This window comes from Trifolium pratense, linkage group LG2 (genome assembly GCF_020283565.1).
Source record: "Trifolium pratense cultivar HEN17-A07 linkage group LG2, ARS_RC_1.1, whole genome shotgun sequence".
NCBI lineage: Eukaryota > Viridiplantae > Streptophyta > Magnoliopsida > Fabales > Fabaceae > Trifolium > Trifolium pratense.
Genome location: NC_060060.1, coordinates 54866556 through 54886908, shown reverse-complemented (window position 1 = coordinate 54886908; position 20353 = coordinate 54866556). Strand labels below are relative to the sequence as shown.

The 20353-nt window shown below is 30.3% G+C and overlaps 1 protein-coding gene across 1 annotated transcript; it reads right to left on the bottom strand.

Annotated features, from left to right (window-relative positions):
- Window positions 1–15952: 15952 nt before the first annotated feature.
- LOC123903916 lies at window positions 15953–19033 on the bottom strand. Its single transcript, XM_045953603.1, has 2 exons — window positions 18405–19033; window positions 15953–16704 (listed from the first exon to the last, which is right to left on the bottom strand). Exons 1-2 carry the CDS (start codon window positions 18739–18741, stop codon window positions 16343–16345), a joined length of 699 nt encoding a protein of 232 aa, XP_045809559.1. The 5' UTR covers window positions 18742–19033; the 3' UTR covers window positions 15953–16342.
- Between the last annotated feature and the right edge of the window lie 1320 nt (window positions 19034–20353).

The following is a 20353-nucleotide window of genomic DNA, read 5'->3' as shown; positions in this document are numbered from 1 at the left end:
AGAATGGAGAGTTTGCAGTGGGAGGGAGATTGAACGCGTATGAAAATTGGGAATGAAAATGACAATATGAAAAATATTATAACACTATTAGGATTCCACTACCGGTGAATCCTAGATCGGTAGTGAAAAGTGGGAATATGAAAAAAATAATAACACTATTAGGATTCCACTACCGTTGAATCCTAGATCGGTAGTGGAAGATAATTAAAACAAATTTGTACGTAATTACGACATTGCCACCGTGTCTACTTTCCACTACGGATTTAGCAAAGCCGGTAGTGAAATCCCTTGTCTCTGAACTTTCCACTACCGTTTTAAAAATATCAGTAGTGGAATCCTTTGGTCAAATGTATTTCACTACTGGTATTCACATACCGGTAGTGGTATCTCCAAACCAAAAGTCATTTTTCTACTAGTGTAGTAGTAGAAAACTGGTAATAAGTTAGCTTATAGCGTGCGAACTTATAGTCAATAAGTTTATTGAATTTGTAGTGTTTGGCAAAAACTAATCTCTTATTGACATGTATTAAGTTTATTGAATTTGTATTATTTAAAGACCACCTTGCTTTGGACCTATTAGAAAACACAAATACTTACGTAAAGAGACTCAACTATTATCATGATATTGAATTTGTATAATAGTTGAGTCTCTTTGCGTAAGTATTTGTGTTTTCTAATAGGTCCAAAGCAAGGTGGTCTTTAAATAATAATAATAATAATAAGGGGTTCGATTCCTGCCTCATGCGTATCGAGAGAGAATTCGATTGGGAGGGGAGAACCCACCTCGTGTGCCTCATAGGTTCCTCGACGGGGATTAATCATCGCTAACGACGGTGAAACTTCGTACCAATATCATGGTAACAAAAAAAATTAATTAGAGGGGTTTAAAGTGCAATATATTAGGAGATATATTAACAATTGTTTTTTTTTTTAAAGTTCAAAGGGTTCAGTTCAATTTAACCCCCTTAAATGGGCTCGATCGACCCCTGCATCAAAGGAAATTTTCTCATCTTACCCACTCACTTTCTTACTTACTCCTCCAGCGTGCAAAAAAATTCGGAAAATACGTTCCGAACTATTTTTCTAGTGTAAAATTTACACTATAAAAAATTCGGAAAACGTTTTCCAAATTACTAGGGGGTAGGGGAGAAAGTGAGTGGGTGGGATGAGAAAATTTCGCACCAAAGTGGTGGGGGTGGTAGGCTTCTTTGATTGTGGTAATGAGAATTGTACATTATTTAGAATAAAAAACTTATTCCTTTAAAAAAAAATTTAAACCAAAAAATACTAGCTAAGTGCTAGATATCCAAAAAATATATACTCCATTAAAAAAAAGGCAAAGAAATACAAATGGAGGGACAAAGAACCAAAACTCCATTAAGAGGTGTATATACGAAAACTAAACAAACCTAGTTGATTCTTAACGAAACTATCTATAATAAACAGAGGAGTCTCATTCCAATAAGCAATATCAGTTAATGTTAAATCAAAGTTTGCAAGAGAATCTGTTACTTGGTTTCCCTCTCTGAAAATATGTGTAACAAAATAATTCGTTTGCTTCATAAGTGCCATAACATTCTTCCATTTATTTTATAGAGACCAAGTCACATGTCTAGAAGGGTTATTCCTTTAATTAATTCTTAAGAGAATGAGTTTTAGTTATTTGAAATTTAGTAGATAAAAAATATATATTAAATATTGTTTAAATTAGAGATCAAACTTATATATTCATAATCGATAATTTAATTTTAAACTTAATCTAAACTTAAAAACTTCTTTTTCTTATTTAAAAATTTAAGTGTTATGAATATTAATTACAAAAATAGAAAATAATTAATATATTTTTAATTTAAATTCAAAAATCAATTTGAATATCTGATAATTCATACTCAATTGATTTTTTTCTCATTCTCATGAATTAAATATGACTATGGTCAGTTTGACCACAAAAATAAATGACTATAGTCATGCATTTCAATAAAAAATAACACCAACAACTATATAACCATCAATATATCTTGTAAAATTGACAAGAGTGTACATAACTAAATTGGGAAACATTAATTTTTCATTACATATCGTCTGAATACATAAATAGGATTACAAAATCCAAAAGATTACTACAAAATTGAGCTAACAACTGAAAACATAAAGAAACTAAATCTTATAGAAAATATAAGATAACATGACATCAACTCAACTAGCATAATCCAAGTATTTGAACTTCATGCTTGCAGGCCATGATATCTCGATCAACCTGCTTATCTGAAATCAATAAGTGGGGGATGAGAATAGTCACTTCGTCTCAGTGGATTCCTACTACCCAATATTATTTTTTAATATATTAAATACGACTCTTTGATCGAAATGCAAACTGATCGTAAACTTTAACCCCTATTATTTTATTTTAATTTTACGAAACTCCTATTAAATTTATGTTTATATTATTTATCAAATAACTTATTATTTTAAATAATCGCATAAAATTTTGTAATACTCTATTATTTTATCGTAAAATAATTACTTATTTATTTTGTCTCTAATTAACTTGTTATCTCTCTAACTATTAATGTACTTCTCCATTCTTATACTTCCATAAGAAGAAGAAAACCACATCTTATGATCATTAAATAATTCATATATTTGGTCTATAATATAGATCAGATACATTGGTTATTTTTCAATAAATTGAAAAATGAATTTTTGCTGATAAAAAGAAATAGGGATCTTGGGTGTCACGGGTGTCAAAAATTGTTATCTCATTAATCATTAACAGTGTTTTAAAAACCAGACCAATGAAACAATCATGATAACACCTGAGCTATATCTTAAAAAAAACTCGCAGAAGAAAAAGAAACCCAAAGCTCCTCCTCTTCCTCGGGAATTATATGCCAAGAAGATGGTTTCTTCCATTCATCCCTCTTCTTATGTTTCTGATGATTCAACAGACTGTTATTTAGCTAGAATCTTTGGTTCGGTACTGCTTGTTTAGCTGGGTAATGTGATCTTTGAAAATAGTTGGAAATACAATTGCTTTATTGTCCTAATGTGATTTAGTAATTAGGAGGTCTGTTTAGAAATTTAATCCTGTACACGTAGTACTCGGGTTAATGCGTATCAATATCAATATATTTAAAAGTTAAAAAAAAAAATGTGATTTTGATAGAAATCTAGCACACTTAAGTGTATGAAATTCATATTGAAGCCTTTGTTGTAAGTCTGCAAACAATTTAGTTGGTTTAGGTTGCTGCACTTTTTTTGTTTTAGTTTTCTTAATATTAATAATGTGGATCCGATTTAACTAATCAAAGTTGTTTGATTTGGCAATTATATGTTGTGTTGATGAAAATCTGTTGAAATTTGTGATGATTTCTTTGTATGATGTGTGTGCATTGCTTAGTGGTTGACTTAACAATTGTATTTGGTTGATAATCTGCTTTATGTTCTTAAAAATTGGTTTTGTGAACTTTGAAAATAGTTGGAAATACATTTTCTTTACTATCCTAATGTTGTTTAGGAATTATGAGTTATGTTTAGAAGTTTAATCTTGTACACGTTGTACTCGGGTTAATGTGCATCAATATATTTAGAAGTTTAAAAATATATGATTTTGATAGAAATGTAGCACACTTAAATTTATGAACTTCATATTGAAGCATTTGTTGGAAGACTTCAAATATTTTAATTGGTTTAGACTACTGCACTCTTTATGTTTGTGTTGATGAAAATTTGTTGAACTTTGTGATGATTTGTTTGTAAGATGGTGAAATAGGTTTTCATTATATGATGTGCGTGCATTGCTTAGTGGTTGACTGAACAGTTGTCTTTAGTTGATAATTTGCTGTATATTCTTAAAAATTGGTTTTGTGAACATTGAAAATAGTTGGAAATGCAATTGCTTTATTGTCCTGATGTTATTTAGGAATTATGAGTTATGTTTAGAAATTGAAGTGTTATGTTTAGAATTTTAATCTTGTACACGTTGTACTTGGGTAATGTGTATCAATATATTTAGAAGTTAAAAAAAAGTGATTTTGATAGAAATCTAGCACACATAAGTGTATGAAATTAATATTGAAGCATTTAAATTAAATATTGTTTAAATTAGAGATCAAACTTATATATTCATAATCGATAATTTAATTTTAAACTTAATCTAAACTTAAAAACTTCTTTTTCTTATTTAAAAATTTAAGTGTTATGAATAGTAATTACAAAAATAGAAAATAATTAATATATTTTTAATTTAAATTCAAAAATCAATTTGAATATCTGATAATTCATACTCAATTGATTTTTTCTCATTCTCATGAATTAAATATGACTATGGTCAGTTTGACCACAAAAATAAATGACTATAGTCATGCATTTCAATAAAAAATAACACCAACAACTATATAACCATCAATATATCTTGTAAAATTGACAAGAGTGTACATAACTAAATTGGGAAACATTAATTTTTCATTACATATCGTCTGAATACATAAATAAGATTATAAAATCCAAAAGATTACTACAAAATTGAGCTAACAACTGAAAACATAAAGAAACTAAATCTTATAGAAAATATAAGATAACATGACATCAACTCAACTAGCATAATCCAAGTATTTGAACATCATGCTTGCAGGCCATGATATCTCGATCAACCTGCTTATCTGAAATCAATAAGTGGGGGATGAGAACAGTCACTTCGTCTCAGTGGATTCCTACTACCCAATATTATTTTTTAATATATTAAATACGACTCTTTGATCGAAATGCAAACTGATCGTAAACTTTAACCCCTATTATTTTATTTTAATTTTACGAAACTCCTATTAAATTTATGTTTATATTATTTATCAAATAACTTATTATTTTAAATAATCGCATAAAATTTTGTAATACTCTATTATTTTATCGTAAAATAATTACTTATTTATTTTGTCTCTAATTAACTTGTTATCTCTCTAACTATTAATGTACTTCTCCATTCTTATATTTCCATAAGAAGAAGAAAACCACATCTTATGATCATTAAATAATTCATATATTTGGTCTATAATATAGATCAGATACATTGGTTATTTTTCAATAAATTGAAAAATGAATTTTTGCTGATAAAAAGAAATAGGGATCTTGGGTGTCACGGGTGTCAAAAATTGTTATCTCATTAATCATTAACAGTGTTTTAAAAACCGGACCGGACCAATGAAAGAATCATGATAACACCTGAGCTATATCTTAACAAAAACTCGCAGAAGAAAAAGAAACCCAAAGCTCCTCCTCTTCCTCGGGAATTATATGCCAAGAAGATGGTTTCTTCCATTCATCCCTCTTCTTATGTTTCTGATGATTCAACAGACTATTATTTATCTAGAATTTTTGGTTCGGTACTGCTTGTTTAGCTGGGTAATGTGATCTTTGAAAATAGTTGGAAATACAATTGTTTTATTGTCCTAATGTGATTTAGTAATTAGGAGGTCTGTTTAGAAATTTAATCCTGTACACGTAATACTCGGGTTAATGCGTATCAATATCAATATATTTAAAAGTTAAAAAAAATAATGTGATTTTGATAGAAATCTAGCACACTTAAGTGTATGAAATTCATATTGAAGCTTTTGTTGTAAGTCTGCAAACAATTTAGTTGGTTTAGGTTGCTGCACTTTTTTAGTTTTAGTTTTCTTAATATTAATAATGTGGATCCGATTTAACTAATCAAAGTTGTTTGATTTGGCAATTATATGTTGTGTTGATGAAAATCTGTTGAAATTTGTGATGATTTCTTTGTATGATGTGTGTGCATTGCTTAGTGGTTGACTTAACAATTGTATTTGGTTGATAATCTGCTTTATGTTCTTAAAAATTGGTTTTGTGAACTTTGAAAATAGTTGGAAATACATTTTCTTTACTGTCCTAATGTTGTTTAGGAATTATGAGTTATGTTTAGAAGTTTAATCTTGTACACGTTGTACTCGGGTTAATGTGCATCAATATATTTAGAAGTTTAAAAATATATGATTTTGATAGAAATGTAGCACACTTAAATTTATGAACTTCATATTGAAGCATTTTTTGGAAGACTTCAAACATTTTAATTGGTTTAGACTACTGCACTCTTTATGTTTGTGTTGATGAAAATTTGTTGAACTTTGTGATGATTTGTTTGTAAGATGGTGAATTTTCATTATATGATGTGCGTGCATTGCTTAGTGGTTGACTGAACAGTTGTCTTTAGTTGATAATTTGCTGTATATTCTTAAAAATTAGTTTTGTGAACTTTAAAAATAGTTGGAAATGCAATTGCTTTATTGTCCTAATGTTATTTAGGAATTATGAGTTTTGTTTAGAAATTGAAGTGTTATGTTTAGAATTTTAATCTTGTACACGTTGTACTTGGGTAATGTGTATCAATATATTTAGAAGTTAAAAAAAAGTGATTTTGATAGAAATCTAGCACACATAAGTGTATGAAATTAATATTGAAGCATTTGTTGTAAAGCTGCAATCAATTTGTTTCTTGTGTTTTTGTTTGTTCGACTAATTTTTTATTTTTGTAACAGAGATCAAATTATCATGGCTGATACTCAAGAAGAGATCAAATTAACACTGGAAACTATACCCAATTGTGTTCTGGCTCTTATTATGAATCTTTTGCCCCCAAAGGATTGCCTTAATTTGAGAGCCGCTTCTATTCCTTTAAGAAACAACATTAAGGAACTTATCGGTAAAGATATTTGGCGTCCTTCACTTGAGTTGCCTCTTGTTTTACTTGACCTATCAAAATGTTTTGAACCTCCTAAAAAAGAAGCATCTGAGTGTTTTTTTAGCTTAAGCACAAATGAAGTTCACCACCTTGATGCTAATCTGTTGGAGTCCACTCAAACCATCACTGGTTCATTTGATGGTTGGTTCATAGTAGCCGACTATTGTAAAAAGAAAGTGGTGGGTTTTTTCTTCTTTAATCCATTGACCAATGAAAGAATCATGATAACACCTGAGCTATATCTTAACAAAAACTCGCAGAAGAAAAAGAAACCCAAAGCTCCTCCTCTTCCTCGGGAATTATATGCCAAGAAGATGGTTTCTTCCATTCATCCCTCTTCTTATGTTTTTGATGATTCAACAGACTGTTATTTAGCTGGAATCTTTGGTTCGGTACTGCTTGTTTAGCTGGGTAATGTGATCTTTGAAAATAGTTGGAAATACAATTGCTTTATTGTCCTAATGTGATTTAGTAATTAGGAGGTCTGTTTAGAAATTTAATCATGTACACGTAGTACTCGGGTTAATGCGTATCAATATCAATATATTTAAAAGTTAAAAAAAAATAATGTGATTTTGATAGAAATCTAGCACACTTAAGTGTATGAAATTCATATTGAAGCCTTTGTTGTAAGTCTGCAAACAATTTAGTTGGTTTAGGTTGCTGCACTTTTTTTGTTTTAGTTTTCTTAATATTAATAATGTGGATCCGATTTAACTAATCAAAGTTGTTTGATTTGGCAATTATATGTTGTGTTGATGAAAATCTGTTGAAATTTGTGATGATTTCTTTGTATGATGTGTGTGCATTGCTTAGTGGTTGAGTTAACAATTGTATTTGGTTGATAATCTGCTTTATGTTCTTAAAAATTGGTTTTGTGAACTTTGAAAATAGTTGGAAATACATTTTATTTACTGTCCTAATGTTGTTTAGGAATTATGAGTTATGTTTAGAAGTTTAATCTTGTACACGTTGTACTCGGGTTAATGTGCATCAATATATTTAGAAGTTTAAAAATATATGATTTTGATAGAAATGTAGCACACTTAAATTTATGAACTTCATATTGAAGCATTTGTTGGAAGACTTCAAACATTTTAATTGGTTTAGACTACTGCACTCTTTATGTTTGTGTTGATGAAAATTTGTTGAACTTTGTGATGATTTGTTTGTAAGATGGTGAAATAGGTTTTCATTATATGATGTGCGTGCATTGCTTAGTGGTTGACTGAACAGTTGTCTTTAGTTGATAATTTGCTGTATATTCTTAAAAATTGGTTTTGTGAACTTTGAAAATAGTTGGAAATGCAATTGCTTTATTGTCCTAATGTTATTTAGGAATTATGAGTTATGTTTAGAAATTGAAGTGTTATGTTTAGAATTTTAATCTTGTACACGTTGTACTTGGGTAATGTGTATCAATATATTTAGAAGTTAAAAAAAAGTGATTTTGATAGAAATCTAGCACACATAAGTGTATGAAATTAATATTGAAGCATTTGTTGTAAAGCTGCAATCAATTTGTTTCTTGTGTTTTTGTTTGTTCGACTAATATTTTTTTTTGTAACAGAGATCAAATTATCATGGCTGATACTCAAGAAGAGATCAAATTAACACTGAAAACTATACTCAATTGTGTTTTGGCTCTTATTATGAATCTTTTGCCCCCAAAGGATTGCCTTAATTTGAGAGCCGCTTCTATTCCTTTAAGAAACAACATTAAGGAACTTATCGGTAAAGATATTTGGCGTCCTTCACCTGAGTTGCCTCTTGTTTTACTTGACCTATCAAAATATTTTGAACCTCCTAAAAAAGAATCATCTGACAAAATAAATTACATTAAACCAAGAACCAAATTACTTTAAATTAAAAAAACACTAACAATCAATATGAAAACCCCCTAAATTCAAAAAAAGACTAACGTCGTTATCTTTATCTTTCTTATATCTAATCTGATCTAATCTAATATACATAAAGAGCATCAGGCTCAACCATAATTCCCTTATAACAAGGGCGGGAAACCATAATTAGTGGAAAAATTTACTAATATAAATAATAAATAAATGATGTCACCAATGCATAAGCGTATTCCAATAAACATATTCCAAATTTGCTAATAAATGCTAACACCAACTGCATAAGCGCATTCCAATACTTTTTTCTACATTCTAGATCTTATAAGCGTATTCCAATGCTATTTTTCTACATCATAATTAATTTTGGTGGCTGTGTGTTTGGCATGATCAAGGCTGACATAACTGATCATATATATATATATATATATATATAATCTAATCTAATCTAATCTAATATCTAATATACATAAAGAGCATCAGGCTCAACCCTAATTCCTCATAACAAGGGCGGGAAACCATAATTAGTGGAAAGATTTGCTAATATAAATAATAAATAAATGATGTCACCAATGCATAAGCGTATTCCAATAAGCATATTCCAAATTTGCTAATAAATGCTACCACCAACTGCATAAGCGCATTCCAATACTTTTTCTACATTCTACATCCTATAAGCGTATTCAAATGCTATTTTTCTACATCATAATTAATTTTGGTGGCTGTGTGTTTGGCATGATCAAGGCTGACATAACTGATCATATATATATGTTGATTTCTATCAGGCTTCACCAACCATCGCCTCTCTTTTCTAATCCTAATTGTAATAGTTTCAACACTTCCTTTTCTCCTCTGCATATTACGAAAAATGGCTTCTCTTAACAATTTTACTAACCTTGCTTTAGTTTTGTTGAGATCTATGTTGAAATTCTAATTATGCTGTTATTTGTTGTTAAATTTGTTTGCTTCAAATTTATTTCTTCATTCTGTTACAACCATTAAATTTGAGTCTAACTTCAAAATCTTCAAGTGGGAAACGAATGGTGGCTGCGCGGAGAATTGTTGTTGGCGATGTTATTGAACTTTTGGGACTAACAAATACAAAGAGTGAATCTCTCTACTTAATTTTGCATCACTGGTTATTTAGAGTTTGTAGATTTCTGATCAAAAGCAATTAGACTGTTTGCAACACAATTGTCGTTTGTTACATTTCAGCAATAATCAAGAAGAGGAAGTGTGATAGAGGGTCACCCTGTCTCAAACCTTTACCAACGCTAAAATCCGCCGTAGGAATCCCATTTACTAAAACAAACATTGAACTTTGAAACACACAAGCTCGAATCCACTTCCTCCATCCTTCCGTAAAGCCCATTCTAACCATCATGTAATCTAAGAAATTCTAATTCACCGTATCATAAGCCCTTTCAAAATCTAATTTAAAGAATAAACAATTGTCCCTCCTTCTCTTGTTTAACTGATGTGATTGAATTTTTGTTTTTTTATGCCAATTTTCATTACTCATTTGCTTTGTATTTTCTTTACTTTGGGATACTCCTCTCAAATTTGGAAATAAAAATATGTATTGCCAACTCGAGCTTGTTTCAATTGGTTATAGGTAGTCGCAAATTGATAAGAATTAGTTGCAAGTTTGTTAAGATTAGTTATCATATATAAGAGAATCACTATATATAAAATGTACTATCATATATCCATTGCAATCAATTTTTCTCATTAATTCTATCAATTTCAAATAATAAATTCTTCTCTATTTACTCTTTTTTGGGCTCTAGCGCCAATATGGCCTAACAATGATCCTAAACTAAAAAAATAACCAAACTTTGACTAGGGATGATAATGAATAGAGTATGGATAAAGTACTTGAAGGGAAATCGAGTTATCAAAGAGCAGCGGGAGTTAAGATTTTTGATTTCCGTTCCTTGGATCATTATGAATGTAACAAGAATCAGTGATTGAATGATTATCTTTTGAAGTGCCGAAAGGAGTTTCGATCACAAGTTGAGCAACCTAGCAAAGCCTCTACTCATCCACACCGAACGGTTCTCCTCTGGTTCCCGACACTACAACATTTTCATTCTACAAGAACGCCAAAAAATTGTTCTGTAATGTAAAAAAAAAAAACCGTTGCCATAGGCTATGAGAACAGTTTTCGGGGGTTCTACACCGATGGGTTCTCTTAGCCTTTCGCAACAATTTGTTTTTCCAACGGCAACGCCATGAAGACAACCATTTTCTTAGAGTCCCTAACAGAACGGTTATCAAAGTTTTCAACAGAAACATTTCTATCTGTTCTCAGATAATAATCGTTGCCATTGGTTGAATTTAGAGAACGCTTTGCTATGGTCTATCGCAACTGTTATGCACTGTTGCTCAATCAAGCCGGCAGACTCTTTACTAACAACGATTTTCTGCAACAACAACGCTTTTTCACGGTTGCCAATTTAAAAAACGTTCTTGTAAACCCTTTGCTTGCAGCTACGACAACAATAAAAAACCGTTTCTGTTGACTATAACATTTAAAAAAAATCATAAATTTATGGCGAGGCCCATTTCATTGATGCGTGATACAAAAAAGATTAGATGATTATTTGTTGGGTAATATCACTCACACAAATGAACAGTCATAAGGAGAACCATAAGTAAGACTTATGAATAAGGTGCGGTTAGTAAAATTTGCTAATTAGTTAGCAAAGGTTAGTAGCTTAAGGAAGCCCACTATCACTTGACTTGGGAGCACACAAAGAAGTTCTATAAATAGAACCCTTGTGCTATAGTCACAGGTTAGACTTTCGTTTTGAGAAAACAAAAGGCATTCCATTCTCTCTAACCTCTAATTGCTTGGCTAGTTCCAAATCAGGCTTCAAATATTATTACACAGAATGACCATGTAATTAATGACGCGAGTTTATAAGGCAACAATGTAAATACATATTATTACATATAATGACAATTAACTAGAAATATATGCAAGCTGTACATTTGAGAGTTTGACAGAATCCGCTACTTAAGTAGCAGGAGTTATAAAAATCTTGGTATGGTGTTTTTTCCTCAAAAATCTCATTTTTATAACGTCCGCTACTTAAGTAGCGGATGTTATAAAACACTCTCCTATGTAGAATCTGCTACTTAAATAATATATAGATGAAATGCACTGGACACAAAAAAAAAATGAAGTATCATTACCCTAAAAAATGTAGTGGGATGTCAAACCAAAACAGTTGTGGATATGGATTTTTATGTTGTATATCGATGACGATAATGCATATTATTGAGTGTGCACATTTTTTTCTTTTTTGAAAATCATTTGAGGGTGAACATCAATTTTGATATCAACTATTAAAAACACAATTTAAAATTCAAAAATCATATAGTAAAAATAAATATAGTACTCCGTAGTGTTTTATATTTATGTAAAATAAAACATTTCTCAAAACAAGATCCAGGAAATCAGCACTCAAAATATCAACAGTAGGGACAGAATGAATGCAATGAACAGATTCCTAGCTAAGCCTAGCATGGAGGTATGTGGTGTGTGTGACAAACAAAACACTATTCATCTTTTTATTAATTTCCTTACAAAAAAATCATTTTATCAATTTCAGAATTTTTTCCCTGTGGTGTGGATAAATAAACAAAACATGAATAGTTCACCCAAAAAAAAAAAAAAAAAAGAGTAAGATTCAAGATTTTAGGCCTTATAAATGATTTGTATAATTAGAATATTTTAAGGGTTAATATAAAATGGAATCATTAAAAGAAAATTACATTTGAATAAAAAAGGAATAGTATGTCATCGAACTTCTAACCACTTGTATAAAATATCTAAATTTCTTACAACTTTAGACTATTAATCTATTGATTGTTTAATTGGTTTATTTTAAGATGCTCTTTCTTATTTAGTTTACCAATTATAGATAAATTTAGATTTGTTTATAATTATTTAATAAAGAAAGGAAATTAAAACAAAAACTAAGGAACGAGACAAGTGAAAGAGACTCATCTCATTAGAAAACAATAAAAATAATAAAGGCTAAATTGCACTTTTAGCCCCCTAAGTTTCAGAAACTTGCAATTTTGGCCCCTTATGTTTCAAAATAGCACTTCTAGCTCCCTAAGTTTCAAAAAGTTGCGATTTTGGCCCCCTATATTTCAAAATAGCAATTTTGGCCCCCTAAGTTTCAGTAGTTGCGATTTTGGCCACCTATGTTTCAAAATAGCACTTTTGACCCCTATCTTTACCCCTTTTGCAAAAGGTCAATTTTGATCGAGTCAAAATTGATGTGGCAAGTCACTTAAGTGACTCAGCTGCCACGTCAACATTTTTTTGTCATCTTATAATTAAAAAAACTAAAAGAATAAAAAAATAAAAGGAAGAAGTCACATGCTTTAAATTTATTCTTTCACTAACACACATATATAATCTCAAATCCTAAAGAATTAACCAAATACTTCGTGACGTTTATTCAAAAGGATTTTTCACTATACGTAAAAAAAAAAAAAAAAAAACCTAATTCCAAATCCAAAAATAGGAAACAATGAAAATTGAAAACTCTTCGTGCTTTTTGTTATGTCTTTTTAATTATGTAATGACTTCATATATGTAATGACTTGATTTGTTATATCATTTTGATTTAGAAAAGTGTCTTGAACTTCCATTTAGAAAAGTGTCTTGAACTTCCATTTTGCAAAAGGGGTAAACATGGCCAAAATTGCTATTTTGAAATATAGGAGGTCAAAATCGCAACTTTTTGAAATTTAGGGGGCCAAAAGTGCTATTTTGAAACATATGGGGTCAAAATTGCAACTTCCTGAAACTTAGGGGGCCAAAAGTGCTATTTTGAAATATAGGGGACCAAAATCGCAACTTTCTGAAACTTAAGGGGCCAAAAGTACAATTTAGCCAATAATAAAAGATAAGAACACTATCAAATCAAACTTTCTACTATGAATGATCAAGATTAGCAAGACAATCAACACAACGAATATAACTTCTCAATAAATATATTTAATCTCATTGTCGGTCTAACCGATCCACGAGTCATGAGAGATAAAATTTCTTGAAGGAGGAGGAGCAAATGGATACTACGAGCCTTCTGAGACATGATCATATTAACAATGAAGAAGAGAGAAACTCAATCTACTTTTCCTTCTCAAAGCATGAACAAGGCCTCAAAATTTAGATTTTTTAGTTCAAATGGAAATGCTTTATTTATTTTTGATGATTTGAATGGAAATAGTTGTGAATTTTTTTTTCCACCCCAACATTTAACCCTTTACCCTTACAAACAAATCAATATTCCTATTTTACTCCTTCCAAAAAACTTAAAAAATGAAAATTTAACATTTAGCCACGTTTTAACCATGGCTAAACGTAACATTTATTGGTACACTTTTCCTAAGTCTTCCGGTAACAAGTGTAAACCAGAACAGTTGAAAAAAAAGTATTTTGAAAAGAGTTAGCCACGGTTAAACCGTGGCAAAACTTAGAATCTGAAAAGAAAAAAAAGGTATGAAACCTCAAATCTGAAAACGCAGAAACGCTACCGGATCATGAAAAGACTTAGGAAAGGTGGCTAACTATTTTAGGAATACTTTTTTCAACTGTTCAGGTTTACACTTGTTACCGGAAGATTTAGGAAAAGTGTACCGATAAATGTGTTACGTTTAGCCACGGTTAAACCGTGGCTAAATGTTAAAATTTCATTTTTTAAGTTTTTTGGAAGTGGTAAAATAGGAATATTGATTTGTTTGTAAGGGTAAAGGGTTAAATGCTGGGTGGAAAAAAATTCAATAGTTGTTTGATTGCAAGGAAAATTTCTCATCCCACCTACCCACTTTCTCACCCACCCCCTGTTTTTCCATTTTTGCCCTTGGTCAAAAAATTCGGAACGCGTTTTCCGAATTTTTTTTCCTTTAAAAACAACTTCGGAATGTGTTTTCCGAATTTTTTTCCAAATTAAAGGCAAAAAAAATTCGGAAAACGCGTTTCGAATTTTTTGACCAAGGGCAAAAATGGAATTTCCAGGGGGTGGGTGAGAAAGTGGGTAGGTGGGATGAGAAATTTTTGATTGCAAGTATCTCAGCCCAGGATAAAGTTACTCATTCCATGATTGGGCCAGGACCCTTGTATATTCTAAATGTTAGTTATTCTTCTGACTTTTTAATCCCATTCCCTCGTAACGTATGATGCGAGTGTGTAAATAGAAAAAAAAATGGGAAACAAAACAGTTCGCATTCATTTGCCTCCTATTTTATAAGGTTCACATCCTGGAGTTCGGATTCTAGGATGCGAAATGTATTTTTTTTTTTTTAGATTGTGCACCCCCTTAGTTCACTACTTAAGTGGCGAGGGTATTTTTGAAATTTCTGGAGACGAACGAGGACTTCCAAAAAACGCTAAAAGAAAAAGTGTAGTCATAAAGCAAAAAATATATCTTTGTAGCCTCATACAATTTTAATTTTCCAATCATATAGTAATTTCTTATATATGATCCAAGGGGTGCCACATTTTCTCCATATCCCTAATCCATTGCACCTATTGATTTTTGTTAGTTGGAGATTCGATTATATCTTGTCATTTTCGACTATTCCGAATAAATTTTTTAACCATCAGCACCTTTCACGGTGGTCCTAATGTTGTAAACTCATGTCCCTACCCTCAAATGTCATCCTTAACTTAGGGACAAAAAAATTGCCATGTGAATATTTTGTGTGAGGAAATGGGCATGTGTAGGACACCAATAAAACCATTAAGCAAATTACAAAAGTCCTAATCGGACAAGCACACATGCATGCAAACATATAATTGGGGTTTAATCATTGATGATTATTGGACAAATAATTAGCAATCTAGTGTATTTTTTTCCTTAAACTTGTTAACACCTTTTTCATATTTAAAAAGAATAAACATAAACCTCAATTGAGTGTTAATTTGAAAATTGGAAACAAAACATTCTATTCCACTAAGACAACTATAAGACAAGTTCTATAGCATTATTCATTAGGGACCCTTTTGCTTCATTGTTTCCCACTACATATACCTAACATGGGAAGTTTTTTGGCTTTGTTCATTCTTTCAGTATGGAAGGAATTAATACTCAAATATATATATTCATTCCATTTATTTATTTATTTTATACAAACCCTTTTACAGACTGTATTGTCCTTCTATGAAAAAAATCATAAAAAGAAAAATAAAGCAAAAAGAAAATTACAAAAAGAACCTCATTCCTCCAAAAGAAAATACTCAAAGCATGCAAAGCACTAACAACCCTAATCTTTTTCTTTTTCCTATTTTTTTTTAGTAATCTAAAGCACATTTTTGAGATGATAACAAAGCTATTTTTTATTTCTTTTTGTTGATAAAAAGTAACAAAGCTATCTTTGACTGTACCATATGTCAATATGAATATAACTTTAGTCACACTCCATTGCAAAGTGATGAATTTTGCATGTTTAAATTTCGAGTATGTTTTGCAGAATCACGATAAATCATTATAATCATCGTAATTTTGCAAAAACCTACGTACATTTTAAAACTTCAACTAAATTATAGTAACACCGTAATTTTTTCAAATCCAACGTGATTTCAAACATACACGCGCGAAGACTAAAGACAAACAAATAGTAAGTAATAGTAATGATTTTGAACCTTTAATTTTCTTGAATTCAAAGACCAAATTAATTGGTGTCACTTTCTTTTAAGTCTACTAAAACTTTATTCCATGGTCTTCTTCTTCCTCTTTGTCAGAGTCCTCATCCAACCTTTTCTGACTTTAACTGTACCACCATCAACCTTGTTGCCTACGTGGCAAACACTACCACCTGTTTTTTTCCACCTAATGAGCTGGAACATGTGACCAATCCTCTTCTTCCACCTAAATATGTCACGTGACTTACTATGCTCAATCACACTCTTGGTCTCTAATTTGTCCTTCAAGCTTTGATGGTTCCATGATACTTTGTTGTTGGAGTTGGAGGTATTGTTATTGCAATTCTCTAGGGATACCTTTGAGACCGTGCTCTTTTCCCACGAGGCTACCCCATTTTCTTCAAACTTGATTGATATGAATGAGTCTTCTGCAAAAGTTATATAATTAAAGTCATTCTCATTTCTCATTCCTAGGTACCCTACCCACATAAAAGTATATCAAATGTAATCAAATTTCTTGCAAAAAATTAAAAGTAGAGAAAAAAGAATAAAATACCTTTAATTTTACTTTTTGGTTACTCCTATCTACCCTTTAATTTACTATGTACTCTTCTTCTTTAAAACAAAAATTTCGTATTACTATACTAGTTTTTACTTGTACAACATGGACACAAACATCAGACACATCAATATCGATAATAATTTGAGAAATAATAATCATTAATGTTAGCATCGTATTGGTGTATTGGTGTCTGACATTGACGCGTGTCTTATATCAAAACACAGTTAATCTAAAAAGTGTATGTGCTAGCTTCTTAGATTTTTCCCATCATATGATGAGAGAAATCATATTTGTGACACTATTGTGTTAACTTTAAACATGGACATCCCTATCAAATGAAATTTGAACCTAAACTACAAATTTATTTGATTTAGATATATTGAAGAATAAATTATGTTTTATATTTTTTGAAAAAAATTAAGGTAATTAATTAATACACAACCTAACATTTCTATGTAGCTACTTACTATGCTGCCGACGGATTTAATTAAATGTTGACACTTTTTTATCCATATACTGTATATTAGACATTGACACAAGGATATAAAAGTAAAATTATAGAGATATAAATTTAATAATGGCATCTTATAGTAACTTTTTTCATAAACATGAATGACATTTTGCCAAATTAGTTGTGTACCCCCTAATTCCCTACCAAATCAAATGACCATAAATAAACTTGCATTATAATTTTTCAGTGTACTAATAAATAAGGCTCTTGGCGTTTGTATCTGACACTCATAGGACACGCCAAGAAGAAAACAATGACCCAACAGAAAGCTTTATTTCTCTTCCTTATATATGTCTTAGTAGTTACTCTTTTTTTGACCTTAATTTTGTCATCATCACAACCTAATCTTACACATGAAGACACACAAACATGTACTCATAATTCATAATTCTTCTCCAATAATGAAAGAAATTGATGGACACCAAACCATGAAAATATCCCTCAACTAATTCTAACAATTATAATCACACATACAATAGGAAAATCTTTCATTTTTAATTAATTTTAAAATGGAAAAGATTAATTATATATATGAACATTTTTTTCATAAGCAATAATTATAATTATGAGTATTTAACATTTTTGTTTTAGTGGTAAAATATTTGATTAGTATATATACATGAGGTCTCATGTTCAAATTTTACTTCGAATTGGGTATGATGATAATAGCTAAAAAAAAATTAATTTTTCAAGAATTTTAATGCCGTATAATATTCTTAGAGCTAAATTTGAATCTTAGAACCTCTAATAAAGATTTCGATAATTTAAAATTCGGCGATTAAATATAAAGAAAGTGTGACTAAAGATTATTTCAGTCATAATTTCAACTCAGACATTTCAGTTAGAATTTAAATTCGGATTCTCTGAATGATTAGTCGAAGCTCATTAATTAAGAACTAATTAAGAACCAAAGTATGAATTAATCACTTGTTTGAGTATTACTAGTACTTAACATTATAATTATACTAGTATTAGCGAATAAAATAACCGATATCTACACAAGACGAAATGAGGCGGGGAAAAACGAATAAAATAATTAATATTAACAATTTTACCTTCTGGACTTGGAGAGACATCATCATAATCATAGTTGCCATTAGATTTGCAGTGACGAGATTCAAGACGAGTGAAGAGAGAACCAAAAGCAAAGATCTTATGAATAGAAGAAGAATTGGGTGGTTTTGTTTGTACTGAATTTTGAATCTTTTGTGAAGTAGAACCTTTTTTGGAGGAAGAAGAACAAGAACGGTGGTTTTGATGGTGGCGCCGCCCTTGTTTTGCAGCCAATAAAAGAAGCCTTTCATTCAAACACAAAGGACATACACCAACAACTACTTGTTTTGGATGAAAATAGCAACATGATTTTTCATCTCTATAACCATTTCTATTCATGTTTGTTGATTAAGGTTTTGGTTTTTGTTGGTACTATGAATATTGAAGAAGGTGAATTGTGAAAATGGAAAAGAAGTTTGAAATTAAATTAAAAAAATGTGTGTGAAGTAATTTAAAATGGATGAAAGATTGGAAGGTATATTATTGAGAATATATATGTTGGGAAAGTGTGAAACTAAAATGGAAGATCATGGGTATGGACCCACAAGCTCAAGATGTATGAGTCAGAAGAATGTGTATGTACAATTTTGTGTTGTGTAGTGTAGGGCAATTTAATAAAGTTTTGGATTATGGATTTATACAGCACAACGTTTCAAAGGTTTTAATTCACATAAATCTTGCAATAAATGTAGCATAGTGATATTTGACTAACAATAAATCCATCAAAATGTAAAAGTTTTGGACCTCAGTTTAATTTTTTACGTTTTTCCTATGAAAAAAATTTGATTGAAAAAAGAGAATGCACTTTGAGTATTTTATAGTTTTTCGATAAAGATTAGTAATCACTAATGATGGTAGATAAAAATATACATTGTGTATTCCACTTATTTTCTAGACTTGCATTTTATGGTTTGGACAAAAAAATGTGTTGAAGGGATAAAAATGTCATTAGACTTTCTACTAACAAAGTACTAATATATTTTTGTCTTACTAACAACGTATTAATATCTTCTTTGGAAGCGAAGATTTTGGGTTCCTAAAGTTCTGAGTTTAAGCATCTTTAATACTCCCTCCGGTCCTTTTTATAAGGAACAATTTAAGGAAAAAAATTGGTCCTTTTTATAAGAAACAATCATTAAATTTATTCTTACAATTCCATTTCTACCCTTATTAAATTGTATCCATTCCAAAGTTATGCATTAACTAGAGTGACATATTCCCTAAGAATAAATTAATACACCAAGGTTAGTTTTGGAATAGATTGTAAAATTTTAGAATTTTTATTAAGAAAGATAAGGTTTCTTGGTATGTGTGTTTTTACCAAATTGTTCCTTATAATAAGGACCGGACGGAGTACTTTTGAAGAGAGATAATTATAGATATTTTTGTAGATGTTAAACTTTAAAATTTGTAATTCCTAGATTGAAGCATCATCCTTTTAAGGTAAATTTTATTTGATAAAAAAATAACAACTAAGATTTTTCATATTTTTAAATGATAAATATGTACTTTTCAAAAAAAAAAAAAGTATGTATCCTAAGAGACTTTTTTGAGATTTTTAAAATGTATTTATGAAAAAAGTTATGATTTTTAAAAGTCCCTTTTAAAATATACTCTCTCCATGCGTGGAAGCTACTCCAGACTTAATTTAGCACAAACAGGTACCCTTGAAGATCTCTATTCTGGCTTGGAGGCTATTTCGTAACAAGTTGCCGACTAAAGACAATTTGGTTACGTGTAACATCATTTCTCATTACACTCATTTTTGTGTGACTGGATGCTGGGATTGGAAACAACTCATCATTTGTTCCTCTATTGCCCTATTTTCGCACCCTTGTGGTGTTTGGTTAGATCCTGAGTTGATATATCCTCAGTTGATCCGATTTTGCTACAGGATCATTTTGTTTAGTTTATTCATTCTTCTGGAGGATTGCGAGCTCGCCGCTCCTCT